Consider the following 27,626-nt stretch of genomic DNA (forward strand, 5'->3'; position numbering starts at 1 on the left):
TGCTCCGGTGAATACAGAATGTACTTTATTATGTGCCCACTCAGAGGTGTCAAAAGGTGATTTGTTCCAACTGCAAAGAAAGTTTCTAAAACACTTATGTAGATTATAGACTAAATACATATTTTGAATACAAATGTTTTCATAATTTAAAAACTAACGTTGCTTTATACAATATACTGTAACCGACAACATTTTACGAATTCCAAATGTCTTGATCCTCTATATTAAATTAGATTTGTTCATGGATCATGGATCATGGAGCTACTGCCATCAACCAAGACCCATTTCTTATGATTTATGGACTAAAATGTAAGGCTGCGTGAAGGTAAAGTACAGCCAGACGTTGGCACTATAGGCCAATCATCGAGCATCATCATAATCAGTCAGTGTAGACAGAAGCAAAATGACAACATCAAGAGGACCATCCTAACCTCTTCCAGAGATCAGCTAAAGCCCCATTTGTAAGCAGTCACACTTCATCTTCTGCATCTGACAACAATATTATTATTATCTTATCTTATCTCCTGAACACTCTCCCAAACAGCATAAATAATAATGTGTGGGCCTTGCAGATGTAAGTCTAAATGTCATAACACGGTTCAGAAGGCTCTGCACATATCTGAGCAGGTCAGACTTACCCAGGTGCTCATGAATAATGTGGAAATTCTGTGGCGAGGGAATATTAATAGAAAAACTTTTCACAAGGTCGGATCTTCTATTAACTTGCATTTGGTTGACAGACAAATGTCTGCCAAATCTGCTGCCACAACATACTGACATAAGAAAATTGCCAGTATTGTGGTCTCACCTGCGTTGCATCAATGAAATTTCCCCATGTGGGACAATAAAGGAATATCTTATCTTATTAATAATCCCAAGCATCGCCATTTTTAAAAATGATTATGTTGTGTGAATTATAAGACTGCTAATAAAACATTATGAATGCTTTTTTATTTATTTATATATTTGGACCCCCATTAGCTTCCACAAGTGGTCGTTAGTGTTCCTAGGGTTCATTTGGCATTTGTTAACCCTATGATGAGCCGGCCCCTGTCCAGGGTGTACCCGCCTAAGGCCCGAAGTCACTGGGATAAGCTGCACCCCGAACGGGAACAAGTGGTGGAAAATGAATGAATGAATGATACACAACCTCATTGACATATTTGTACAATATACGTCAAGAAAATACCTCCATACAACTTACTCAATGAAATGTATCATTGTAACGCCAGAAATAAGAACAGTAGTTGCCTAGAAGGGCGACAGTGAGAACAGATTAAACTTTGTATATAAGAACCAGGCTGAGAAATAGATTAGGGATTAGTTAGGGGTCCCCAAGCAATTTCAGGGGCCCACAAGCGCACGCGGCATCGCGGCGTCATAAGAACCTGGTTATTAGCATGTAAAACATTTGAAAGTACTTTTATCTGTTATTTGATATGAAGAGCACAAATACTGAGTCATATAAACCAGAGATCATGATCTTTAAAACTGTTTAATTCAATATAATAATGTTTCTTAGATACAAAATAAATACTGTTTACAGCATTTGACACAAGGAGATCTTATGAATATATGAAATCACGTCCTACAAAATAAACTACTCATATATACATTGCCCCAAAAATTAGACCGGGCATTTCCAAGGACACGTGTGAACGCAACACGAACGCAGCGGCCGATCAGATGCCCGCTTTCATCGATATTACATCACGGAGACCGCTGGGCCAATGAGAAGTGAGAAGACGTGCGAAATGGGCATGTCTGTCAAAACAAAACTTAAGCGATGAAAATGCCCCAAATATGGCCAAATTACTAGTTAAATCTTGATTTTTTTTTTTCGAAGAGGGGCAAGGCGGGCCCCCTCCTATTTCAAACCGCGGGCCCGCCGGAGATTTAACTACTTGCGGGCCCCGGCCCCCCATCTATTTCGCAGCCTGGGAACTTGACAATGTCCCAGCATCCCCTGTCCTTATACAAGTATCTCAAGGTCCCCTGTCTTTAGACAAGCAAGCAAAAACTACCAAACCCCTATGGGAAAAAATAGAAACCTTGAGGAGTTCCACAGTGAAGGAAATATCCGACTACCTTGAAAAAGCAGGCGGACGCGCTGCAATTTGCAGATAGCAAGAAGAACCACTCAGCAGGAGAACCAATTCATGCATACATTTTAAAAAGATCTGTTACTTATTTTCCTTATCCTCACATACAGCTGAGGATCTAACCAATACAGTTTGACTGTGAGAAAGGAACAATTAAATCACCAGAGCTGACCTGCCGCGTGATGTTTCTGACAATTCCCACTGTACACTAGGTTTTCTACAAAGAATTTGTAGATGGTATTACACAGGGTTAAGGTTAAGGTTAAGGTTAGGGTTAGGGTTAGGGTTAGGGTTAGGGTTAGGGTTAGGGTTAAGGTTAGGGTTAAGGTTAAGGTTAAGGTTAAGGTTAAGGTTAAGGTTAAGGTTAGGGTTAGGGTTAGGGTTAGGGTTAAGGTTAGGGTTAAGGTTAAGGTTAGGGTTAGGGTTAGGGTTAGGGTTAGGGTTAAGGTTAAGGTTAGGGTTAAGGTTAGGGTTAGGGTTAGGGTTAGGGTTAGGGTTAGGGTTAAGGTTAGGGTTAAGGTTAGGGTTAGGGTTAGGGTTAAGGTTAAGGTTAGGGTTAGGGTTAGGGTTAGGGTTAGGGTTAGGGTTAAGGTTAGGGTTAAGGTTAAGGTTAGGGTTAGGGTTAGGGTTAGGGTTAGGGTTAAGGTTAAGGTTAGGGTTAAGGTTAGGGTTAGGGTTAGGGTTAGGGTTAGGGTTAGGGTTAAGGTTAGGGTTAAGGTTAGGGTTAGGGTTAGGGTTAAGGTTAAGGTTAGGGTTAGGGTTAGGGTTAGGGTTAGGGTTAGGGTTAAGGTTAAGGTTAGGGTTAAGGTTAGGGTTAGGGTTAGGGTTAGGGTTAAGGTTAGGGTTAAGGTTAAGGTTAGGGTTAGGGTTAGGGTTAAGGTTAAGGTTAAGGTTAGGGTTAAGGTTAAGGTTAGGGTTAAGGTTAGGGTTAGGGTTAGGGTTAGGGTTAGGGTTAAGGTTAAGGTTAGGGTTAGGGTTAGGGTTAGGGTTAAGGTTAAGGTTAGGGTTAGGGTTAGGGTTAAGGTTAGGGTTAGGGTTAGGGTTAGGGTTAGGGTTAGGGTTAAGGTTAAGGTTAGGGTTAGGGTTAGGGTTAAGGTTAGGGTTAAGGTTAGGGTTGGGGTTAGGGTTAGGGTTAGGGTCAAGGTCAGGGTTAAACCTAACCCTAACATTACGGTTAGGGTTAGGGTTAAGGTTAAGGTTAGGGTTAGGGTTAGGGTTAGGGTTAGGGTTAGGGTTAAGGTTAGGGTTAGGGTTAGGGTCAAGGTCAGGGTTAACCCTAACCCTAACATTACGGTTAGGGTTAGGGTTAAGGTTAAGGTTAGGGTTAGGGTTAGGGTTAGGGTTAAGGTTAAGGTTAAGGTTAGGGTTAGGGTTAGGGTTAAGGTTAAGGTTAGGGTTAGGGTTAGGGTTAGGGTTAGGGTTAGGGTTAGGGTTAGGGTTAGGGTTAGGGTTAGGGTTAGCCATGAGGCTATATGGCACTGCCGCGCAAAACAGAGACAAGACACTGAAGTGGTAAACCTAAGCATATCTTTTTTACAATAAAGCCTTTTCTTGCTTCCACTGAACAGATAAAAAATGAAATGTCTTGATCATTAAAAAAAAAGGAAGTGAAAAACATCTGTTAACAACAAATAAACACATTACCCATCAGCATGCACTCGCAGAGCCCCAAAGAGACAGCTGCCTGCCGTTAATTACTATCACATCTATCTGCTTTCCCAATCATTCTCATTCTTAAAACTTTCATCATTGTGTTTTTTGTTTGTTTTTGCCTGCTTTTTAATTCTGTGGGACGTCTGATTAAGAATTAAAGATCAAACGGACTATAACTACATTTGTCTTGCATTTATTAAAACCCTGAAACTGTTATTATTTCCATCAATCTTTTTACAATCTTTTTAAGCCTAAATCTATGTAAAAAGTTAAGACATTGTGTTTTTAAGCTGATTTTTCAATGGGGAATGAACGCCTGAAAAGAGTTGTCAACTCCTTTCTTGTCTTGATTTTGTTTTTCTCTATGTAAATGCATCATATAACGTGGTGTGTAAAGCCTTTATAATTTTCCAGTAATTACTCTGTTTTGAGCAAATGTGTGTTATTTTGACACAAAAGGCAGGCAATTAGTCCCAGAGGACCTGTCCCTCCTTTCACCAGCTGCAGAAAAGAGGGCACTTTCCTCCTTTCTCTTCCATTTTGTCTCTACAATGACAAGGAACAGGAACATACAGAGAACATGAGAGTAACTGCTCCTCCTCCGCCACATCTCCTCAAGATGATCGCTTTATGAAAATGTAACTTCAAATATTAAATCATGTTGTTGTTGGCAGTAGGCTAAATCTACACAGGATTGAACCAATATAATCCAACACTTGGCCAAATGTTTTCATCATTAATTTGTTGGAAAACTGAGGACACTGATTACTATGGTGGCTATATGGTAGTAATAATAATAAAAGGATAACAGTGCCAAAATAACATACATATACATATATAATAGTGCTATGTAATAAGTGCAGACGGAATGACATAAAACATAAATACAGTATTCCTTCCCTAAATCATGTCCTCATTATTTCAACATCAAAGGTAGGGCGAACACAGCAGGGCAGTCAATATGTGATGAAAAGATCTATGCCCAAAATGAGTCCACTATTTTCTGAATCAAAATCAAACTGCAAATAATTCTGTTTCGATCAGCATGAAAGTCAGTGCCCAGCCCGGGAGAGTGAGTGCGTGGTGGAGATGTTCAAACAACTATCCTTACATGCTTGTTGTGTTTTATTTGTTTTCATGCTTTCGTTTTGATTCCATACGTATAATAATTAATAATAATTGTATGGCAATTGCCTAGATGAAAAAGCAGAAAAGCTGAGGAGTTCAGATTAATCACTCTTTCTACTTTCAGAGTGAGACCTGCCTTCACTATTTGGAAACCCTTTAAATAGAACCGATGCTGCACAGGTTAAAAGAAGAAGCAAATTTTCTATTTTACATCGAGCCGTCGACAGAAGGGCGCTTGTTGTTAACGTGATGCCCCTGAACGCTCCATAGCAGACGCTGTTGTTAACGTGATGCCCCTGAACGCTCCATAGCAGACGCTGTTGTTAACGTGATGCCCCTGAACGCTCCATAGCAGACGCTGTTGTTAACGTGATGCCCCTGAACGCTCCATAGCAGACGCTGTTGTTAACGTGATGCCCCTGAACGCCCCACGGCACACGCTGTCACACTAACACATACTACACTAACACATCCCACACATCCAGCACTGAACCCATCACATCTAACTTCAGAACATGGGGGACGATTTAGGGGACGAGTGGTGGACGAAAGAGGGGAACTCAGGTATGTTCTTACTTTAAAACATCGCTTTAAATACTTTACATTTGTGTTCAAGTCCGATCGGTGAAGAAATACAGTTAGCATTTAGCACGGGACGCGTCTGTTCCAGGCTAATCGCAAAATATACTCACTCACCCGAGTGTTTTAATGAGTTAAACGTGGACTTATGGATTTATGGTTGACATAATTGTTCTAGTGAAGGCTTTCTGTACCTGCATGTTTATGTTGAAGCTACGCTAACTGTAGCACGATGGAGAAGAGAAACACGTGTTTCTGTTTTGAGTCCATAAGCTCCTGCTTTTATGTGTTTCACATACATGTCACAAACATGTGCCCTGTGCACATGTGAAGAGTGTCATCTCCCCTGTCTGAGGAGAGTATATTTATATATACTGTATCTGTATCAGTCTTTCTGCACATGTTGTCTTCTGTGTGAGCCAACAGAGGGCAGTAAGGTTACGACTCCGAGGACTTGTAGTTTCACATCTCAACATTTTCACTTAAATGACTTATTCTTAATGTGGAAATTAAGTTAATATGATCTATAGTGCTGTTAAAGAATAAATATACGAAGGCCCATCTATGCTGTCCATTTAAGTGTATTTTTTGGTTAAATTTGTAGATTAAATAAACTGACTGCATTTTAACCTGGAATTTTCAAAAAAAAAAAAAAAAGATAAACATCGTGGTAAGAGTTGAATCTTTAATTACAAATCCAAACATTGACAAAACTTTTGATTAACATTGCATCATGGTAGTCCATTTCATCTATTTACATGCTGCACAATTAAAGGATAATATAACCAGAAAAGATAATGAGATTGTAGATAGAAACGAGTACAAAAACGTTGTCATGTGATGTGTTTGCATAGTACAACGTACTACAAGTCACACAGTCCACTCACTGTTATATTTGAAGAGTTTGAGACTGGGGACGTCGCGGGGGAAATTGTGATGCTGCTTGTTATCTTGCCAACCCCTTTGACGTGACAAGCATTGGCGAGCACCTGCGTCCTCTGTTCATGTCGGACAAAGTATGGGCCTGGAGAATGTGGGATACTGTGACTCACTCCATTCAGGGCCTGTATGTAAGGACTCCCCAGGTGGATATGGATCTTACTGTCGTCCAGACTGCTGATACTGGAACATGTATCGATACTGTTTGATCTTTCATGACGCAGGCTGCTCTGACGTTCAAGACTTTTGCACAAACCGGCTGCTTCGAGCTCTGGAGAACACGTCCTCACCGTCACTATTTGTATGGGAGAGTTTTGGTCCGGTGTTGCCGAGCGAGAAGAAGTTGGACTCCTCACCCGAGCTATGGGCGACGTACTGAGAGATAAGGTGCGGTCTGGACTTGAAGGAGGGCTCCGACTGTTTGCATTCTGAATGATGGTGATCCTCTGCTTAGACTGGCCGGGGCTGTTGGGTATGACCGCGGTGCTGGTGTAGGAAGTGGCCACATCTGACGAGGGACTGCTGATTTCCAGTGTGGCCGTGTTGAGCATGTGATGGGGCGTGACTTTGATGTGCAAGGGCTGACCTGACGTGTGGGTCAGCATCATCACTTCCCTGTTCACCGCCTCCACGCCGCCGGCTCCGTTGTTGCTGTACACGCTGATATTGTTGTTGGCGCTGTTCAGGTTGTTGAGGTTTTGAACGTGAGACGAGCTCTCTGCGTTTTGGTTTGGGTCCTCTTCATCCTTGTCTTCATCCTGATGCGGTGATATTGAAGCGCTGTAATGGAAGTCACTTGGGTCAGTTTGAACTTCCTTGGTTTGGCGTGACATGACAAATCTGTTCGTGTCATATGGCATATCCTTACATGTTTTATATCGGTTTAGCTCATCGGACAACTCGAGCATTTCCCTTGCCAGCTCTCTGTTTCTTTTCTCCTGTTGCGTTAGTTTTCTTTGCAGAGTAGAGTGGTCATTTTGGACTTTGCTTATCGAGTCATCTGTTCCCACCATGCTTTGCAGTTTCTCCTTCAGTGAGTCCACTTCTCTGCTCAAAAGCCTGGTCTTGACCTGCTCGCGTTGCAGCCTTTGCAGGAGCTGGTGTTCCTGGTTGGTCTCCTCCTTTTCTGCCTGTTGGTACCTTGCCACCTCACATTTGGCTACTTCTAGCTCTTGTGCCAAAACCTGTGTCCTTCTGTGTTCCTCCTTGAACCGTCTCTCCATAACCTCGTAATCCTCCTCCACTTTCATTAGTGCCCCCTCTAAAACCTCTTTGTCCTGAAGGGTCTTTCGCAACCGTTCTAACTCTTGGCTCAGTTCGTTCACTTTGTTGTTTTGCGTTTGGCATTGATGTCCGGAATTGTTTGGAACTGAGCCGTACTTAACGCTCTCCCTCTTCTCCTCTTTTTCTCTCCTGTTCTCCAAAACCTGCAGCCGTCTTTTCACAACGGACAACTTAGCCTCCAATTCGCTGCTCCTTTCCCCCTCTGTTCTCAGTTTGGCATGGAGCTCGTCCTTTTCTTTAGCAATGCTTTTAATCCTTTCCTGTAAATCTGCCTGGGACCTTGTTGCATGTTGCCTCTCCTCTCTAAGCCTTTCATTAGGTGTCATTGCCAATTTGCCCTGCTCATTCCTCTTACTGAGTGTTTCTTCGGCCTGTCTAAGCCTCTCCTTCATACTATTCCTATCCTCTGCTAGAGCTACAGTAAGTGATCTGAGATGGGCCAGGTCTTGTTTAATGGCCGCCTCACTTTGCTGGAGTTGACCCTCGCAAACCTCCGACTCGCTCAGCCTGATTCTCAGTTTGTCCAGTTCAATGTTCAGCGTCTTGCACACCTCTTTCTCCCTCTCCAGACTGCCTTTTAGCGCACCGCACTCCTGTCTGCTCTTTGCCAAGGCACTCTCGATCCTGTCCAATTCATTAATTCTTTTGTTCAGCTTATCCACATCATCCCGGAGATTACCGCTGTTGATTTTCTCCTTTGTCAGTCTCTGCTCCAGCTCGCGGCACTGCTCTCCCATACGTATTAACTCCTCATCCTTTCCTTCCATTTCCACCACTCTCTTCCTCAGCAACTCCACCTCTGACATCAAACCTGGGCCTCCTGGCCTTTGCCCTTTACCGTTTAGCTCCCAAAATCCATCAGTCTTTCTCAGAAGCGGCATTTTCTCCGGCAGTCCAGCCTGTTTTGCTGTCATGGTGCACTGTTGGCTTTGTTCAACCTGTTGCTTCTCCGGTCTGTGGTAAGATGTTCCGTTCTTCAATTTTTCTGTGACGTTTTTTAACTTTTTGACCCGATCTTTTTGTTCCCCCAGTTCCTCTGTCAATAATTGATGCTCCCTTCCAACCAGCAGAGCGATTGCCTTCAGCCTGTGTAGTTCTTCTTTCAGCACAGACACCTCTTTCTCACTCTTCTTGTCCTTTATCTGCTGGGATTCTCTTTCTTTCACAATCAGGAGCTTGAGTCTGCAGGAAAAAAACAAAGACATTATAAATCTCAATGTCTTGCTAGCCCCAATTTAAACACCAAAAATGTCCTAAGCTGTTTATTTCCAGAATAAACAACCACTTAAATGAATCATATTAATCACAGCTGTATTTTACAACTGGGAATAGTTTCGACAGCTGACCTACCTATGCAGCATAATACATGTGTACCCATGTCAGGCCTAATTTCTCTCCAGTCATTGTCTGCGGCATGTTTTGGCTTGCACGGCATATGGTCCCTTAGCGGGGTGTGTTTGTTAATTAAGAAGTTCCTCTACCCTTGAGTACCCTCGATGCGGCATCCAATCTCCCCCTTCTGAGCACCTTGAATGGCACATCATTTCCATTTGGAAGAGGCGGCTCCCCCTGCTCCAGAAGTAATTACAGGCTGCGGCTGGATTTACCAAGCACTGTCACTCTGTACCTTTCCCTAGACACATTCCAGGATACAGTACAAATATGCACACAACAAGCCACATGTAAGACTAATGGGAGCACTTTCACACATCATTCTCACACAATTTGATACTGTTGAGACTTAAACCTGTGTGCACTTGTTGAACTATGCCCACTGAAGATGGGTGTTTAGTCATATTTTAGTAAATGTGTGATGCTCTTTTTTTTTTTTTAAGACAAAAGAAAGGTAAGTACTTTAATTTGGTAGATGAAAAGATGGTGAAAATCACCGGCCTCCTATAGTGTGCTTGGTGCCGTAGTCAAGTGAAGAAATTCTTGATCTAAAAACTTGCCCCGTGCTTTGAGTTAATCAACTAAAAGTGTATGTGGCATGGTGTTGGTAAAAGCTCTCAAAATGATTCGGATCTTGTGCAAAAAATACTAGTAACACTAGTACTAGTTAACAGCATTTTTATTGTAAGTGAAAAGGCAGATTCAATTGTCCAATCACTTCAAAAACTCCAGCTAACTCACTCCATCCTTCTGTTGTCGTCGAAAATTGCTCAATACAACATTTGCTCAATTTAATCAAGCGATCAATTCACTTAAATCGCATGCAGCTCTCCTGATGTTGGACAAATCTAAATCTAAAGTAGCTGACACTTCATTGTTAGTTGCAATCATTAAAACTAGTTTTCTTTTTGTATAAACATTTTCTTTCATGGCTCGGCATTCAATCATACTTTTTAACTCAATTTGTGAAGAAAAAAAATTACATCTTGACTGAGAAGTTACTTTTCTGCTATTACTATTCTCCAAAGCATCCTTACCTTTGCTGTCGTCCCTATGTCCTACACCTCCAAGAAGACCCTGTCTCCGCTCTTTCACCTCTCCTGGTGATGTGGACCTTCCATGTGGAAAACTCAACGTTATGTGAAGTACTCTGCACTCTGAGTCTCACTCACAGTCAGTGGCGCCCATGACATCATCAGCACGTCCTTATAAGGAAAGAGCTGTACAGGCCTGAGAGCAGTGTGTGTTTGTGTTTTTTACTGGAGTTCAGCCCATCCCAGATGAGGTCATTGTGTAGCTGTGCCAAAGGGGGGGGGGTGTGTGTGTGTGTGTGTGTGTGTGTGTGTGTGTGTGTGTGTGTGTGTGTGTGTGTGTGTGTGTGTGTGTGTGTGTGTGTGTGTGTGTGTGTGTGTGTGTGTGTGTGTGTGTGTGTGTGTGTGTGTGTGTGTGTGTGTGTGTGTGTGTGTGTGTGTGTGTGTGTGTGTGTGTGTGTGTGTGTGTGTGTGTGTGTGTGTGTGTGTGTGTGTGTGTGTGTGTGTGTGTGTGTGTGTGTGTGTGTGTGTGTGTGTGTGTGTGTGTGTGTGTGTGTGTGTGTGTGTGTGTGTGTGTGTGTGTGTGTGTGTGTGTTCCAATTACATATTCTGGTGTTGTAAGTGTACGCGATTACTCAAAGCTGACATAATAATCATAGAGTTAAGTCTTGTGCGTAATGAACCTGCTTCTTACAGAGGCTCAAACATCTTGTTGCCTTCTTGTGCCCCCTTTAGTTAGTGTGTGTGTGTGTATGTGTGCGCACATTGTTCTTCTTGGTTTTAAGAGGACAGAAATGTTTCGTGCACCACAGCGGTTGCGCCTGGGGCCTGATAACCTGACTGAGATGACATCATCACTTCAATTACATCCATATGTTTCTCTCTTGTCCTTTTCTCTTTCTTCCCAACCACTTTATCTCCACACTCTATCATTTACTTGGGTTGGAGGCCACAATTTATTTTTCTCCTATCGTCATGCACTTCTTTTGTCATGTGTGTCCTAAGAGCTTGGCAATGCATGATAGCATTAATTTTTTCTGATCCGTCTCATTAAAATAATTTCGTTTTTGGTCATCACTTATGTTTTTCCTGTAATTCCTCAAATATTACCTCAAAATTGTTGACTGTTGGAGAACACTTAATTTGTTTTTAGCTAAATTAGAGCAAGATCCAAATATCTGGTAATATTTGTAACTGTTCCTATAAATTCTGCTTTGTAAATTAGCATAGCGAGATATTAGTGGGCTCTCTTGTTCAGGAATGTCAGATCAATCCTTCTTGGTTTTCACATAATTTACCCAGAAACAATCCAAAAGCAGAGTTCATGATGGCCGATTTCCCTGGCATCTGCTTTACTTGTTCTCAATTACAAGCATGATCCGACTCAGAGGCTTTTCCAAGAACACTTTCCAACTTTGCCTATATGTAACGTGGGCTGAATGTGAGGAGAGAAGTCGTCCTGTCATCCAGGGTTATAATTTGAAGATGGTGTTTATTCCTAATCCAACAATTGCAATAGGATTTTCTCCCTCACAAATGACTCATTCTCTTCTGATCATTTGCCTACAGTGTGGAGAGAAAAGTGAAGTTAATTTGTTTGAATGGATGGTGTTCATTTTCTCATTATGTTGGAATTAAAGACTACGGTAAGCAAAACTACCGTCAGCAGCACTAGTTTTAGTTACTCAAAGTCATTATGGTTATGTGGTCCGTGGTGATTAGTGAACTGTGACATTTATATTTTTCACTTTTTTTGTCTTATATAATGAAATTATATGTCTTGAATTTAGCATGCAAAATGATGCCCAATGGCTACAATAGGACATCTTTACTATCTTGACCTTGATATCATACTTTTTGTTTGCAAAGCAAGAACTTTTTATTCTTGAATTGGTTCATGCAGAACCTCCTGTCTAATAGTCGTCTGGTCTCAAGTATCCAAAATTACTTTATTGTTTTGGGTACCAGAGGTACATTTTAATGGTACCAAGCCCTAACCAGGACCAATTCTAACCAGAGACTCGTCTTTTGTTATTTGCATATTTGGAACTCTAATGGCGTTAACTCCTCCATTTAAAACAAAAAAGAAAATGGACCTTGTGGTTGGCCTTGCTCAAATGACCAAACTTAGCCACACTGTAGTGAGTGGAAACGAGGCCGTTGCACAGAAATGAAGCACTGCCAGTCCTCTGGGATAATTTATGCATTTTTCTCTCCTGACACGTTATTGGTTAAGCAGACAGATTGTGGAAGTGTTTGATTGTAAGAGGAAGACCGGACAGCTATGTGGGTTTCCTCTTACACAAAGCCAACTTTACTTTGTCAGTTTTGGACCTACAAAATGTTTCTTTTTCACAGAGAATTTTGATCTTGAAGTTGAGCTATTAATTGGGTCATATCACTTGATCAAAGACCAATTCAAGCCTGGTGGAAGTGGTTTCTTGGACAAGAGATGCATTGGTTGAGGAGATGGTGCCTTTTTCACATTGAACACGTGTCTTTAGAACTGAGATGCTGTTGACCCAGTGACACTCTATAGGAAATGCACTCTATAGGAAATGATCTCTCTGATCACTGCAGCCAGTGCAGTCAGAACTCTGCATTGTGATGTGCACATGTAATCACCCTCTAACACGCAACAGGAGTCTTTGTATGGCAAGTGATTATATAGCGTGACTGGAATTTGAGCGTATAGATAGATCTGGACTGGAAGAGGTCATCTGCTCTGCACATGGCACCTTGGGTCGCTGCCTCTATAAGAGCTAGAAAGTCCTGGCTGATTCCAGGATGTCTCCAGCAGCTTTAAATTAACCAGTTGATTTGAAGGAGAATTCTGAGTGGAAATCAAGCAAACTGGATTGAAACAAACATGAAAAGGTGGGTATGCTGTTTACCCCTGGGATCAATGTAAACTGCCTTTTGGTGCCAAGCTTAACAAAGCGTTTCAAAAGTATAAAGAGTATAAAGTTCCCGTCAACTGAGTGGAACTGTTATTCTTGTCCGAAAAAAGATCTAACACCTGCCACTAAATCCATCAAAGTCTCTTAGAAAGTTTAAACTAGGATTTTAAACACAGAAGGAATCTATAGAGGACAAGTCATGGAAAACCTTTGTGATTAAGTATTCAGGAATGTATGAGCCACACAGGGTTTCCACCACACCAGACTTGCAGGCTGCCACCATGTTAATCATTATAACCCAGATCAACCTCTGTGTTGTACAGTACTTTGCATGTTTTAACTCCGCTAACTATAACTGGACAGCCATTTCAAAATTAGATTTGGTTGATAACGAGTATCATAACTTCAGCTGACTTTGAAGCTGAATTGTTTCTGTGGGTCCACTCTGAATGATTACAGAGCACACTGGTCTGGTTGGCACAATAAAGCGCAGTTATGGGATCCAAAAAGCATCGGAAAACTTGTGACCACCTCCATGTTAGACACTGGCCACATCTAAATGCTTTCTCTTTTGGATAGGAATTCCTCTGACCAACCCGCAACCCCATTATCTTAATTTAGATGAGGGCTCCATGCTGTGCTCTGCGGTGTTGTTCAATTGGACAGTAGGGTGCAATTTGGGGCTATAGTCATCATTGTATGTGCGTGCATGTTTATTATGTTTTCAGAGGGGATGAGAACAGAGCCAAGCTGGAAACTGGCCCTTTCCACGTCCAGGGTGTAATGGACTGTATCTGAGTGCAGTAACTCTTAAGTACGGCGTTGAGGTCAGATCCAGTGTCTATGGGAGAAACAAATTGGCCAGTACTGCATTTGCTCCCTCACTCAACCGTGAAGAGCGTTACACAGCACTGCAAGTGGACTATATTGCTCATGAACATCACAAAAACTCAGATATGGCTCACTTCAGTCTGCAGAAATGAAAAATCTCAAACCAAGCTGTAAGTTTGAAGAGTTTAGAATCAACAGTGTCTTTCAGGATGCTTACCCACCTCTGTCTGTCCTGCTCCAGTACGTGGAGAAGCATGTTGCTCTTGTGGACAAGTGCCCGGTGGTTCTTCTCCTGCTCCTCCAGTCTTTGTATGGTGTTTTGGTGAGAGCGGGACACCGTCAGCACCTGCTCCATCACCTTCAGAGAGCACTGCCTCTGGGCTTGGACCAGGGCACCCATCTGCAGCAAGCAAGACAAAAACAGGACAAAAACATCATTGCAAACGCATAAGACTTGTTGATAGTGCTTCTCGATTAAGAAGAAAAAAGAAAGAAGAAATATATATATATATATATATATTATATAAAATTAAATCATCAATGAAATCATGATTATCCAAATGATTATTTGCTTAGAGAGAAGGTGGAGCATAGTCGTGCCTAAAATTAGTCAAATGAACCAGATTAAATGAATAATGTTATGTGTTTATAAGAAAGCTGCCATCTGTGGGTAATGTGAGCAGAGTTAATCTTAATTGTCAATTAATTAATCCATCAATTACACAATGTTTAGTAATTGATGAGAGCAATAATTGTAATTATTATTACTCGCACAGCTCTTCTAGTTGATTCCAAATCGTATTGAAAGTAGATGCTCATTATTGATACTGACAAAATCACTAATTGGGGCACAGTTGAACCTTCCTGAATAGTTTTAGAGAAAAAATCTGATCTGTATTGGAATTTTTAATTCCTTTTTTTGTTATTCCTGTTATTATTATTGAGGTATCAATTACCTTTATTTTTTTTTTCAGTATCAAAATATAGTTTAAATTTTGGTTCTAAAGTATAATCCTTACCCTGAGCAAACGGTCTACCGTTGTGCAGTACTAGTCTGGTCCAGTGACTGACACTAATGCATTCTCCTCTTTAAGCCGATCATCTGCCTCATGGTGCTCAGTTGGCATTAGCCGCCCACAGTGGTACCTGAGCTGTCGGGTGGCACACATTTTGCAGGACTTCATGTTGAGTTCGCTGGCCGTCTCTGTGCAGGGCCCTGAAAGCCTCATCTACTCTGCTCGCTCCATAGTGGGCCCCCAGCTGCGCCCTGTCTGTCCGCTCTGATTTCAACACAACGATGACCTCATCCCGGGCCTAGCATAGTTCAAGCATTCAAATGAGTTATTATATAGTTGTGCAGTTGTTTTGGGTTGTTAATGCTGAGCTAAAAAGCCAAACCTGTAGCTCTCCCTCCAGAATGCTGAGCAGAAACAACAAGTCGTCCCGAGACAGTCGGTCGTGTGAAGGCTGGCTGTGTCGTCTTCTGGCTTTCATGTTCTCACAAAGTTGTGCAATTTTGACTCCTACAAAAACAGATTTTGTGCTGGTTAGTGTACCAAGTATTCAAAATAAGCACTTTCGGTCTCTGTTAGATTAAATATTTATAAGCCAGCAGTCAGTTAGCATGTACCTGTCATAACATGTAACAAATTAAAGCGTAAAACATGATTCCACTTTTTGACTCATTGTTGCATTTAAGGGGAGATGTAGATTGCTACTAGATAAGCCTTTATTGTTGTGTTAGCCATTTTGATAAACAGCTGAAGTCATGTGGTGTATCACTATGTCTTGCATAATATACAAATCCATCAACACAAACATTATTGAGCGTTTCTATCATAACTGTCTCTGAAAGACATTGTCCGACTTTTCCATTTACAAAATCAAAAACGGTTTGGCCCTAAAAATGTTTGCCAAACAGAAGGACCATGTTTGGCGAAAAGAGAAGTTTTTTTTTTGTATCTATTGTTTTGTGTGAATGAGGAGGAGCTAACATGTTCCAGCTCAGGAGAGAAACAAGACGGTTCAGATTAGTGCAAAAAATGATGTCATCTCTTTGTTTTGCAGCCGTGATCCTGCAGTCCAACCGTTCACAGTTGCAGGGATCTCCTTTTATTACTCAGGCAAGTTTCCATTTGTGTTGAGGCGCGCTCTGGATGTATATTATTCAGGGCAGATTTGTAGCATAGGCGAAATGGTGTTTGTTAGACATCGTGTTTTTCTCCACTTGACTGGCCTCCCTGTGCTTGCCTTTTGTTTTTTACTCCGACATCTGCTCTGCAAGACATGAGAATAACCTTGAGTCTGAAAACAAGCTAAACACCGATTTGTAAGCGCCGAACATGGTGTAGCAGACAAAATGGCCCCTTCAGTATCCTCAATAACACAGCCTCTTCCCTCTCGATACTCTCTGGGCATCACTCAGAATGAGGAATGAGGCTGTCCTGGCCCGAAGTCCTCCTCTTGTTAGCGGCGACAGGCACGGATGATGGAGGCGCTGAACAATCACCGGGGAGGCTTTAATAGCTCCCTCTTTAACCGGCCTCTCATGAGTCAAAGGAACACCCCGACCACATTTAGCAGCACTCCTACATAACGTCCACTGCTATGAGGAGCCTTGAGTTTGGAGGTCTTTTTTATTGTAGCATAAACAATGTCAGTGTAAATTATTTATCTTAAGAACTGTAAATTATTTATCTTTAGAACTGTACCACCCAAAAGTTGTAATCCAGATCTGTCTTACTTTTGACCGTGATCGCTCGACGAGAATGTGTGTTGAACCTTTCTGTTAATTAGATACTAAACATTTGTCAAGTAGATCTAAATTACATAATGCAAAAAAAACAAAGACATGTTTAACTTCAGGTTGCAGCATTTTAAATCTTTCTACCTGTTTTAAAATATTGAGTTTTGAATTAATTGTATCAGTCATGGACAATTTTTAACAAAGGCCGCTATATTCATAAATATGTTCATGAAATGAGAAATAATCGTTTTCGACTTCCAACAAAAAGTCAAAACCTTAATTTTGATTTAAAACATTGTCCAGATAAGTACCTTTTTTGAAACTTTTATTTTTAGTAATCACTCCTGGATGAATGAGGGATTTTACAGACTTTCAGAGACCTTTTGTAGAGATATTGAATTGGCTGTATGTACTAGAAGGTTATAGCCCACAGTGTGTTTTCCTTTAGCTCTATTGTATGCAAACACTTAATGAGGCCAATCCAGATGGACCACATGTTTGTGTTTACTTGCCATTGGCCTCTAATTGACTTGGGCCTGCACTCTGTATCTCACTGTGCCACATGAGTCAGTGCAGTGTCTAGACTAGAGCTGACCCTCGCGGTACTAGACATGAGAAGGCCTTCTTCTCTGGCTCCGATCCAGCCTCGTTCATGTCTGCCAGGCTCCCCCACGGAGGACGCCCCACGGAGGACGCCCCACGGAGGACGCCCCACGGAGGACGCCCCACGGAGGACGCCCCACGGAGGACGCCCCACGGAGGACGCCCCACGGAGGACGCCCCACGGAGGACGCCCCACGGAGGACGCCCCACGGAGGACGCCCCACGGAGGACGCCCCACGGAGGACGCCCCACTGATACACGCAAACACCCACACAAACGCACACACTGGGCTCTGTGTCATTGTTTATTCATCCACACCGCTGCCTGGGCCCATGTCACTCTGGTCCAGCTCTTCCTCCGCCAAAGGCGACTGTCTGTCCTGAATAAATCATCAGCACTTTCAGTAATAATGCCTCCACTTGCACTCGCTCCCATCTCAAATCTGGTCTCCACACGCACCCAGGTGTGATGTTGGCCAGCCCACATTTCTGACATTCCTGTGATTAAATGTAAGCATACTTCTCATTACAACGGCGCTTCCTGTGTTGATGGATTGTGGTGTTTTCTCCGCTTAAGAAACGTTTGGATCAAAAAGTGATGACAGTCCGGGGCTTTTTGATCTCGTTCTTGGTTTAATTTTATGCGTGTTCGTGTATTGTTGTATTTGTCTTTATGTTATGCAAAGAAAAAAATGGTGCTTGTTATTACTTGATACTAAGATACTAACTTTAGCAAAGCAACATGTCATCTTTACCTTTTTGAGGGATATAAAAGTCATGTCTACTTCTTTAAATAACATTCATCCACGACTGAGATAAGAGGGCCTACGGTTTAGTGGATGACTGCTATCTGTGTACTTTCTGGTGATTTATAGGGTTTTGTAGCAACTTGAAATTCCAATCGGTTTACAAATCCTTGCAACTTATGAAAAGTAAAGATATTCAGTACTGCAGAAGACCACTGTAAGATCTTTCTTTGGAAAAGCAGGCCAGCGAGTCATTTTTGCCTTGACGTCAGTGACCTTCATTGTTTCACCGTGTTTCTCCCTCCGTGCCAGGAAGAAGGTGTTAAATATTTGGGTCTCGTTTGCTTTTTACGGCCATTGATAGGTGTGAAGTGCCAGATGTCTCCGTGCGCCTGCCTCGCAATGTTTAATATCCTCCTGTAATTTTGAAGGTTTGTGTGCACTGTATAAACCTATAAAGGCCGTTTTATGGCAGACATGGCTTCAAATGCTTTATGATCTGGAGTGGACATTTTTGCTTGACCGCCGTTTTAATTTCCCGCTCCACTTTTGATCTGTGAATGAGAATCATGCTCTAGTGCCATCCGTCAACATTACGCCGTCACCGTATATCTGCCAGGCGCCGCTATGCCAAGTCTTGATTATCTCATAGAACTCAAATAGAAGGCAAGCCAAAGGTTTGAGCAGTGAGGTAATGTATGGTTTTATAACTCAAATTATTTTCAGGTCATTTATTTAACAATTGGTAGGAAAAGAGAATGGAACAAATGACATTGGTGTGATTGTTGCAGCTGAAACTGGTTGGCATTTTAAATTTAATTGAGTTGCATGGATTGACTTGTATAATCTGTAATTAGGAGAAGGAACGGGGTTGCTCATGTGGGATTTGTTAAATCTTAATAGCTTGATTGTGTTTACATAAGTATGACTAGCTTTAGCATTGAAATTCATTTTCTTATGTAAGTTTAATTAAAAACATCTATTTGTGGATTTTTGTGGTCAATCCTCCATGTAAATGCCTGACCTCCTACTTGGTCTTAGATTGTTAGTACTTGGATGGGAGACTACTGTGAAAACCAGAGGCCACAGGTGTTGTGTCCTTGGACAATATACTTCACCTATGTACTTCCTACATATGAATGTGGTGGGCCGAGGGGCTTCTGCAGTAGCTTAGTAGCACTAACACATTATTATTACAATCAATTTTAATCACATTTGGAGACCCGGATTACCTTGTCCATTGTTCATTTCATTCATTGTATTTTCTAATACAGGAAGTTAGATTTTTTTCCCTTTTTGGCACTACAATACCTACACACGTACTGTTCAGTCAATGCAAGTGTAGCCTTCAGACGTATTCCTACTTTTTAGATTTAGTTTGTTTCTCATGAAAAAGGATGACAACATTTAATGTATAGCCAACCTCTTGCACTGAAATTATTACTTTTTATGACTTTAGTCCAGAAAGACATTTAGTGTGTTCGGATAGACATACTATTGTGGATTGGTTTGAAATAATTAATTAGTCATATTTGGCTGTGTTTTGTGGTTGGTTTGTTCTATCAGAGTTTGATCTCTTTAAACAGAGCATGATATGGTACAGTGCGACTGAACTGCACGGTGCAAAGCTGTATTGAAAATAAATCAATCTTAAAGCACAAATGGAGCAGATAATGCAAACTTTTGTCCAAAGCAAAAGCCCTGTGCGAGACTAAATTCTTCTGGAGCTAACGTCATAGATATTTAAATAAACCCCAGGCCTTGGTTTATTAGTGCGGACAAACGCTGTGTTGCTTCACTGCACATTCATCAAAACAAATGGCTTACATGCATCGGCTCCACCATGATCTGTGTTTAAAGGTATGCTGCTCAAGTCACTGCGTTCTGACCTCGGCAGCAGAGCTTTACAGTTGGTGCGCCCCCTCCTGGCCACTCGCGCCTACAGTCGATTTTCCATTCTCTGCCAAAAGTGTAAAACGTATTGTAGCTTGTCGTTGTAACTAGTAGTAAAATACAAGTCAAACTCCAGGTTGTGCGATGAATACTGAATAGGGACGCAGCCCAAGTTTGTAATCACAGCACTCTCCTCACAGTAATTCCCCAAAAGCCAGCGTGTTAGATTTGTGCATACAGCCCTAAGTCCCCATTGATTTGACAATAACACATGCTCAATTGTGGCTTTAGGGAGGAAGCAGCAGGCATCCAAAACCAATAACGGCAACAGGCATCCACATTTTTCAATATCTAGCATTTGTTACTCGCCTCCAGATGAATTATTGATCGCTGAAACCACCGTTGAATTGATTTTATGAGCTATATCCTATTGTTTTCATTAGATCCGCAAATTCTGAAAATGTGACCATGCATTAGCTGTTGGACTATTTCTATTTTTATTCTCATTTTTATATCACTTTAATGCTGACAAATATCTTCTAAATGACACAGAAATGTTTTTTCTGTCATTTGTTTTGAAAGTTGGATATTTATGAATTTGATTATTTAATCCTTACACAGGGAGAAACATGCAAACACGGAACAGCCGTAGTAACAAGTAGGACACACAAAGTGAACCGAAATGCGTGAACAAATTCATCCTCATTACATCGAGTCGGCACCATCGACTGTCCATTAAAACCAGTCACCTCTATTGATCCCACTTTACGAATGACCAGTCTGTAGTGTTTTCCTCCATCTGAGGCCTCGTCACCACAGCCACGGCCATTGATTCCTGGTCATTCGAGCTGTAAAGTGAGTGTCCTGAGCATCTTTTTGTCCATCTGCAGTCACTGTGACGTTATTCAGGTCAAGGTTCAGGTGACACTAAAAAGACCCACCATCTCTTATTTACTCGTTTTACATGGCTGTCTTTACGTTTTTATCCTTGTCATCATGTCGGTGTATGTTGTATGTATTAAAATGTAAATTATGCTCATGCAGTTTCCAGAGCCGCTGTTTGCAGCAGCTCTTGACAGTGATAAAATTAGAAGTTTTTAAAGCCATTAGACTGTGCTCTCGCTGTATCTAGCTGCACTGTCAGCACTCATCCCAGACCTTAGTAGTGACCCTTTTAGGCCCTTTTACAGCTAATTGAACACAGAAACGCGATGTTAGGTGGGAGTTTTTGCATCGTCAGCGCAGCCACTTAGTCTGTTGTGTACAAATTGCTGTTCCTCAGTAGCAAATTTCCACAAGATCCCAAAATAATAAAAGCTCTTAATACACTGTTACATGCTCTTACAACACGATTAATAAATTATTATTATCATCAAGACTTATAGAAAACCGTAATATATGAGGAACACAAGATTTATATTTTTGCTGGTGTTCCAGAACAAAAACAAAAAGTTATGGTTAAAATTACAAATAATGTTTTGTAATTTGACTAACAACATTTTAACATTTTTAAATTAAAATGAAATGTATTAAAAACAAAACAAAATAAAAGGTGAAAAGGGCAAGTATGAATTGTAAAGTAAAATATATTTGATTTACTAAATGTTATTTGCTAAAATGACTTACTTAAATTCAAATTGGAGGACCAGCCATTGACTTCATCGTCTGTGCAGATTGCATTTTCCTCTGATGTGATCTCCTCTTGGTAAAAGTGTGTAATAGCGTATTCTTGACTACGACAGTCTGTTGTGTCAAGTGCAGTGTGCTGAGCAGAGCGGAAGAGAAGAGGACCTCAAACATCAATATTAGGGCTGGGCTCTTGGACACAAGATCAGGATGGTGGTGTTTGCTTTATTGAAAGTCATGTTTGAAATGGGGGCTTGATATTTATTGTAACAAGAAATGTTTGTTCAAACATAGACTCTTGCCTTGGCTGTGATTAGAATAAAAATGACACCTGGTTGCAGTACAATGACATGTTTAAACATTTTATCACATAACATTTTACGAGAAAGTCCCCACTATGTGACAAATAAAGGCTCTTATGATTTATTTTTTTATATTTATTTTTTTCAGGTGATTGTGAAGCAGAAGCAAATGAAGAAATTGACCAACCCACAGACAAAAAACCTATAACAATAAACAAAAAACTAGAGAAAAGGAAAAGGGGAACAGAAAAAGATGCCAACCCCAAAAAGAAGAAAAACAATGAACAGGTTTGCAAACAATAATATAAATGATAATAATAATAATATAATTTTCATTAAAAAAGATTTTGTTTCATGGCTTTAACAGAAAGCGCCCGCCGTGTCTGAACAGAAAGAGCCTGACCCTGATCAGTCGACCAAAGTCAAAAAGAAGAGGAAGGTGAGTAGAAAACCCAGAGCTGCCATCTGCTGTTTGAAAAGGGAGTTACAATTACTAGTGCATCAATAGAATTTTATTTAAATGCGTGAATACATGTTTTACAGAAGAAGAAGAAAACTATAACGGATGTTTTGGCGGCGGTTGAGCCTAAACCTGGCTGTCCAGCTGATCTGCAAAGTGAAGTGACAAAGTTCTTTAAGGACAAATTATCTGTCATTGAGCAGGAGGAGTTTCAACTAAAGGGTGAGACTAGAATCATACTGTTGGTTGCAAAAGTGTCAGATATCTCCCTTTGAGTACAATGTTCCTCCTGCTAAACCTTATGAATATTCCCAGACTCCAGCTTCCTGACCTGTAATGACCTGACACACAGCCTCTCGTCTTACCTCAAACAAAGTAAGTGTACAGGTTTTATGAATATAAACAGTACATGTACAAATTCTGCTGTATTCACTGCTGTTGTTATTGTGTCAAGTTTGTCCCAAATGGGCAAAACTTCAGAAACATCACACAGAGAAGAGTTCAGCCGTGATACTCATTGTCTGCAGCTCGGCTCTAAGAACCATTGAGCTCATCAAGTAAGAAGCTTTAAATGAGAATGATGCTTTTGATTTGATGTGTGTCTGAGATCATTAACATTTTGTTTCTAGGCAACTGACAACATTCAAGGGAGAAGCAAAAGTACTGAAGCTTTTTGCAAAACACATTAAGGTACAATTTAGTTTGCCATTGTTCTGTTATCACTGTATAATCCACTGATGGTGCATGTGTTTTTAGATCGAAGAGCAGGTCAAACTGCTACAGAAAGGCATCACACACATTGGAGTGGGGACACCTGGAAGAATATCTGCTCTTATTGAGCAAGGTAATTTTGAAGTCGATTTAAATGTAGTTTTATATTTTAGAAAAAGGTGCCTTAATTATTCACTTCTTTGTTTATTTATTCAGAAGGTTTGCATTTGCAATCCTTGCGTTATGTCGTCCTTGACTGGAACTGGAGGGATCAGAAGCTAAGAAGGATGGTGGACATTCCTGAGGTAAGTGACAATTTAAAGCTGTTTTATTTATTTGCTCTTCTAAGATTTTATATCAATCGTCACTTTTTTCTCCAGATCAAATTGGACTTCATGAATTTGCTAGAGAAGTTTCTTAGAAATTGTAAAGAATTCAAAATTGGGCTTTTTTAAGTGTTTTATTTTTATTTCTATTTTTTGCAAAACAAATGGCCAAATGTGTTTCTTGAAGGCCAAACTTGTATATGTTCTGGAACAAATAAACTGGCTGTGAGAGAAAGCTGCATCTGTCAGTTGACTCTGAACTTGGGAGGTGGCTCTAGCTGACAACATGAGGTCATAAGTTTACTCGCCCGCGACAAGGAAGTTACAGTTAGCAAAACATCCGTCTGTTAGCTATTGTTAAATGCAGACAACGGGGTTCAAATCGTGTTATCTGTTAAAGAAACTATAAAAACATCTGCTCAAACTAGAAACAAATGAAGAGGACGTTTTTGAACCGTCAAGACCATAAAAAGCACAGAGAAAATGCAAAAGAGCAAGTTATCGAGCAAGGCATTGTAGTTAATAAGTAACAGGCCTCCTCTGTCCCACCCTGCAAAGCTTGCTGGGAAAGTCTCTTGGCAGGCAGCGTTGTTCGTGCGTGTGCTTAGAGATATTGCAAAACAGGAAGAGCACTAAAGACCGTTTCTCTTTTGCCTCACTTCAGTCTTTTGCTCCTCTGCTGCTCCTCCAAAGAGTGCAGTAAAATGGGTAAAGTTGTTAAGCCTGGCCCACTGGCTCGGAGGCCGGACAACTCTGCTTTCAAACAGCAGAGACTCCCCGCCTGGTCTCCAATGCTAACGGCTAACACAGTGCTGCCTTTCTTTTACATCACGGCTGTAGTATGCATGTTATTGGGAGTGTGGCTGCTTCTCACTGTACAGAGCACTCAGGAAAAGAAGGTAAGTCTTTCATCTACTGCCAAAAATATGCTAATGCAAAGTTGAAAGGTTTATGTCACTGAGAGGACTTAAGAAAGATAAATATGCAGAGGCGAAAATGTTTGTTATTTGCAAATATAAATGTACTTTGCTCTCTTCTTAGATGGACTACACAGACGGAACATGCAATAAATGCTATGAAAAACGAAAAAATGTGAGCTCTGCTGCTGAGCCCTGCTATTGTACTGTGGATTTCTCTCTTGAAAAGGCTTTTACGGTAATGATGTATTCATTTTAAGGTATAATTAGTTTATGTCTAACGATCGTGCGGATCTCTGTTGTCCAGGGTAATGTTTTTTTCTACTATGGCCTCAAAAACTTCCATCAGAACTTGAGGCGGTACATGGACTCCAGAGATGATGGGCAGATGGTGGGCAGAAAGTACAATCTAAAGGTAGGCCAACTCTTTAGTGAGCGGCATGGGCAAGTTGTACTGAGATAAATTGTGCTTTTTTTATTCTGTAATACATTTCTATTTATTTTTTTTACCTTTATAGTTGACTTTTTATGCTCTTTCTAGAACCCGAGCTCTTACTGTACACCATTTGACAAAGATGCAAATGGATTCCCTATTGCGCCTTGTGGTGCTGTGGCCAACAGCATGTTCAATGGTAAACTCTGTATAACTGTATAATCATTAGTGTCTGTCTATATTCTCCTGACGAGTGTTTCTCTTCAGACAGTTTCAGTCTGTTCTACCACGATTCAAGTGGCAAAACACACCCGGTTCATCTTCTGCGACAATACATCACATGGTACACAGACAAAAATGTCAAGTACAGGAATCCAAAGATGGGAAACTTGACTCTACCTGAAGTTTTTAATGGTATTTAACAGCATTACATTCGTACACATCCTCTGTAGTCTTCCACTGAGAAGCCTGTATGGCAGCTCTTATGTCAGCATCCTTTTACCAATATAAAGTAGATTCACTCTGATACCTAATATATCTTTTTCCCTGATACTGTACAACCTCCCGCCCAAAGAAACCCAACGAATCTTCAGCAGCTGCGCCTCCCGCGGTTTCCTCACTGTGAGCGCTGATCCCGTCTGCCTTGTTTGTTTCCAGGCACAGTGAAGCCGCTTTACTGGCAAAAGAACGTGTACAACCTGGACCCATCTGATCCCACCAACAATGGCTTTATTAATGATGACCTAATTGTGTGGATGAGAGAGGCAGCTTTTCCAAACTTCAAGAAGCTCTATGGCATCCTGAACCGAGATATCTCCCCTTTTGACAAGGGTCTGCCAGCAGGAAATTACAGCATTCACATCACCTACAGTATCCTTTAACCACGTTCTATTGTGTGTGATTAAGGCCGACATACAGGTACTCCTTTAAGCCATGTTTACACACACACAGGTACTCCTACTCCTTTAAGCCACGTTTACACGCACAGGTACTTCTTTAAGCCACGTTTACACGCACAGGTACTCCTTTAAGCCACGTTTACACACACACAGGTACTCCTTTAAGCCACGTTTACACACACAGGTACTCCTTTAAGCCACGTTTACACACACACAGGTACTCCTTTAAGCCATGTTTACACACATACAGGTACTCCTTTAAGCCACGTTTACACGCACAAGTACTCCTTTAAGCCACGTTTACACGCACAGGTACTCCTTTAAGCCACGTTTACACACATACAGGTACTCCTTTAAGCCACGTTTACACGCACAGGTACTCCTTCAAGCCACGTTTACACGCACAGGTACTCCTTCAAGCCACGTTTACACGCACAGGTACTCCTTTAAGCCACGTTTACACGCACAGGTACTCCTTTAAGCCACGTTTACACGCACAGGTACTCCTTCAAGCCACGTTTACACGCACAGGTACTCCTTTAAGCCACGTTTACACGCACAGGTACTCCTTTAAGCCACGTTTACACGCACAGGTACTCCTTTAAGCCACGTTTACACACATACAGGTACTCCTTTAAGCCACGTTTACACACATACAGGTACTCCTTTAAGCCACGTTTGCACGCACAGGTACTCCTTAAAGCAAGGGTCTCCAACCAGTATCTCTCCACGCACTCCAAGTAGGATTTAGGGATTATATATATGTATATCTGTACATGTATCATGTCCAACTACTTGCATCAATATAAAACATATAGGTTTATGTTTTATTCAACTGTCACAGATGTATATTTTTTTGCAACTAATAACGGGAGTAGCTTTCTGCCATTTTTATTTTATAAAAGTAGTTCTCTGGGCGGAAAAGTTTGGAGATCCCCGTCTTAAAGCCATGTGTATACATACAGGTACTCTTTGAAGCCAATTGTATAGATATAGGAGCACTTTAAAGCCACATTTACATTTGTTTTCAGCCTTGACTCCTGCCTCCCCTCTAGACTTCCCTGTGCAATATTTCCGAGGACGAAAGGAAGTGGTGTTGACTACACTGACCTGGTTTGGAGGTCAGAACCACTTCCTGCCCATTGCTTACCTAGTGACCAGCAGCCTCATACTACTCCTGGCCATTGTCCAAACTGTAGTCTGGTGGAAGTTTGGGAAGGACGGCAAAAATATGGAGGAGTGAAGAACTGCTGTGAGAAGATGCAGTGATTTTTAAATAATAATGTTTTACATTAGGAAGTTTACATATGTCGTCAAATTAATCCGAAATTGCACTGATGGCGTGAATGCAAATAGGATAAGATTCTTGATTCTGTTTTGGTTGTAAATTATTTACATATTGAATTTATTACTGGAATCCAGTCCAAGTTGTTGAAATGTGTATTAAATAATGAAGAATGTTAATATATGAATGTATATCTAAACATTAAGTGGGAGACCAGAACTATTTAGTGCTATCCTCAAATTCCCTTTTTTTTTTTTTAAGTATTTGCTTGCGATGAAAAGTTATGATTAAATGTTATGTACAATATTATAATGATCTAAAGCATTGGTTCTCAAACTTGCCCTGCACAGTGCTCTCTCTCCTCTCCATCTTACCCGACACTCGTTTCCTTTTGGAATTAGTTCCCTGCAGCACCTGTTACACTTGTTTCTTCCCATTGAGGCCAAATTCATTATTTGCCTCAAAATTTTACAAACTTTCACATTGAGGGCATCGAAGAATTTTGGAAAAAGGTTTATAAAATGAAATGGTGGACTTTCCGGATGCGCTGTATTGCTCCAGTGACGTTCCCCTTAATCTCAAATATAGGCTAATGTTACAATGAGTTTCCATCGCGTACTCTCCAGGCGCCTTTGCTAAATGCAGCATGTTTTGGGGGCTGTGTATCATCAGAAACGTTCGTGGCAGAATGAAGAAAAACAAAAACACCTTCCGAGACCGGTTTCTCATATAGCACGAGCCCTTGATGCAGTGCGTGCCTAAGTATTTGGGTCCAATTAGAAAAAATGGCTTGACACAAAAAGTCTGAGAACCACTGATGTAAAGCATTGGTTTTTTTTTA

The 27,626-nt window shown here is 41.2% G+C and overlaps 3 protein-coding genes across 4 annotated transcripts; 2 read left to right on the forward strand and 1 right to left on the reverse strand.

The window, feature by feature from the left end:
* Positions 1-5,338: 5,338 nt before the first annotated feature.
* cmss1 (cms1 ribosomal small subunit homolog) lies at positions 5,339-23,486 on the forward strand. Of its 2 annotated transcripts, none has more exons than XM_072444786.1 (10): positions 5,339-5,447; positions 21,903-22,042; positions 22,122-22,193; positions 22,298-22,436; positions 22,530-22,589; positions 22,669-22,771; positions 22,844-22,904; positions 22,971-23,058; positions 23,142-23,230; positions 23,306-23,486. In XM_072444786.1, the coding sequence occupies exons 1-10, from the start codon at positions 5,399-5,401 to the stop codon at positions 23,378-23,380; spliced, it is 876 nt and encodes a 291-aa protein (XP_072300887.1). In that variant the 5' UTR covers positions 5,339-5,398; the 3' UTR covers positions 23,381-23,486. The 2 variants fall into 2 exon arrangements, with proteins under 2 accessions (XP_072300887.1, XP_072300888.1); XM_072444787.1 differs by having other exon boundaries at positions 22,301-22,436.
* Positions 6,195-15,359, reverse strand: LOC140359695 (filamin A-interacting protein 1-like). The gene is made up of 4 exons (XM_072444784.1): positions 15,238-15,359; positions 14,986-15,153; positions 14,061-14,239; positions 6,195-8,867 (listed from the first exon to the last, which is right to left on the reverse strand). The coding sequence occupies exons 1-4, from the start codon at positions 15,331-15,333 to the stop codon at positions 6,326-6,328; spliced, it is 2,985 nt and encodes a 994-aa protein (XP_072300885.1). The 5' UTR covers positions 15,334-15,359; the 3' UTR covers positions 6,195-6,325.
* Positions 23,487-23,629: 143 nt separating the features above from the next.
* Positions 23,630-26,829, forward strand: tmem30c (transmembrane protein 30C). Its single transcript, XM_072444785.1, has 7 exons — positions 23,630-24,150; positions 24,293-24,406; positions 24,476-24,583; positions 24,710-24,800; positions 24,869-25,015; positions 25,259-25,471; positions 26,556-26,829. Exons 1-7 carry the CDS (start codon positions 23,956-23,958, stop codon positions 26,741-26,743), a joined length of 1,056 nt encoding a protein of 351 aa, XP_072300886.1. The 5' UTR covers positions 23,630-23,955; the 3' UTR covers positions 26,744-26,829.
* Positions 26,830-27,626: the final 797 nt, after the last annotated feature.

Source organism: Eucyclogobius newberryi, unplaced genomic scaffold (assembly GCF_026437365.1).
Source record: "Eucyclogobius newberryi isolate DKJ021-1_F unplaced genomic scaffold, fEucNew1.0.hap1 SCAF_14, whole genome shotgun sequence".
NCBI lineage: Eukaryota > Metazoa > Chordata > Actinopteri > Gobiiformes > Gobiidae > Eucyclogobius > Eucyclogobius newberryi.

What these genes read in the sequence shown, in the direction of transcription:
- cmss1 (XM_072444786.1), top strand. Translation starts at nt 5,399, where the DNA reads ATGGGGGACGATTTAGGGGACGAGTGGTGGACGAAAGAGGGGAACTCA. An exon ending in AGAAGAAAAACAATGAACAG is followed by an intron (nt 22,043 to 22,121) that starts GTTTGCAAACAA and finishes TGGCTTTAACAG; the next exon opens with AAAGCGCCCGCCGTGTCTGA. An exon ending in CTCGTCTTACCTCAAACAAA is followed by an intron (nt 22,590 to 22,668) that starts GTAAGTGTACAG and finishes TATTGTGTCAAG; the next exon opens with TTTGTCCCAAATGGGCAAAA.
- LOC140359695 (XM_072444784.1), bottom strand. Translation starts at nt 15,333, where the DNA reads ATGAAAGCCAGAAGACGACACAGCCAGCCTTCACACGACCGACTGTCT. An exon ending in TGTGCCACCCGACAGCTCAG is followed by an intron (nt 14,240 to 14,985) that starts GTACCACTGTGG and finishes TGCTTGCTGCAG; the next exon opens with ATGGGTGCCCTGGTCCAAGC. An exon ending in CTGGAGCAGGACAGACAGAG is followed by an intron (nt 8,868 to 14,060) that starts GTGGGTAAGCAT and finishes TTTTTCCTGCAG; the next exon opens with ACTCAAGCTCCTGATTGTGA.
- tmem30c (XM_072444785.1), top strand. Translation starts at nt 23,956, where the DNA reads ATGGGTAAAGTTGTTAAGCCTGGCCCACTGGCTCGGAGGCCGGACAAC. An exon ending in TCTACCTGAAGTTTTTAATG is followed by an intron (nt 25,016 to 25,258) that starts GTATTTAACAGC and finishes GTTTGTTTCCAG; the next exon opens with GCACAGTGAAGCCGCTTTAC. An exon ending in CAGCATTCACATCACCTACA is followed by an intron (nt 25,472 to 26,555) that starts GTATCCTTTAAC and finishes CCTCCCCTCTAG; the next exon opens with ACTTCCCTGTGCAATATTTC.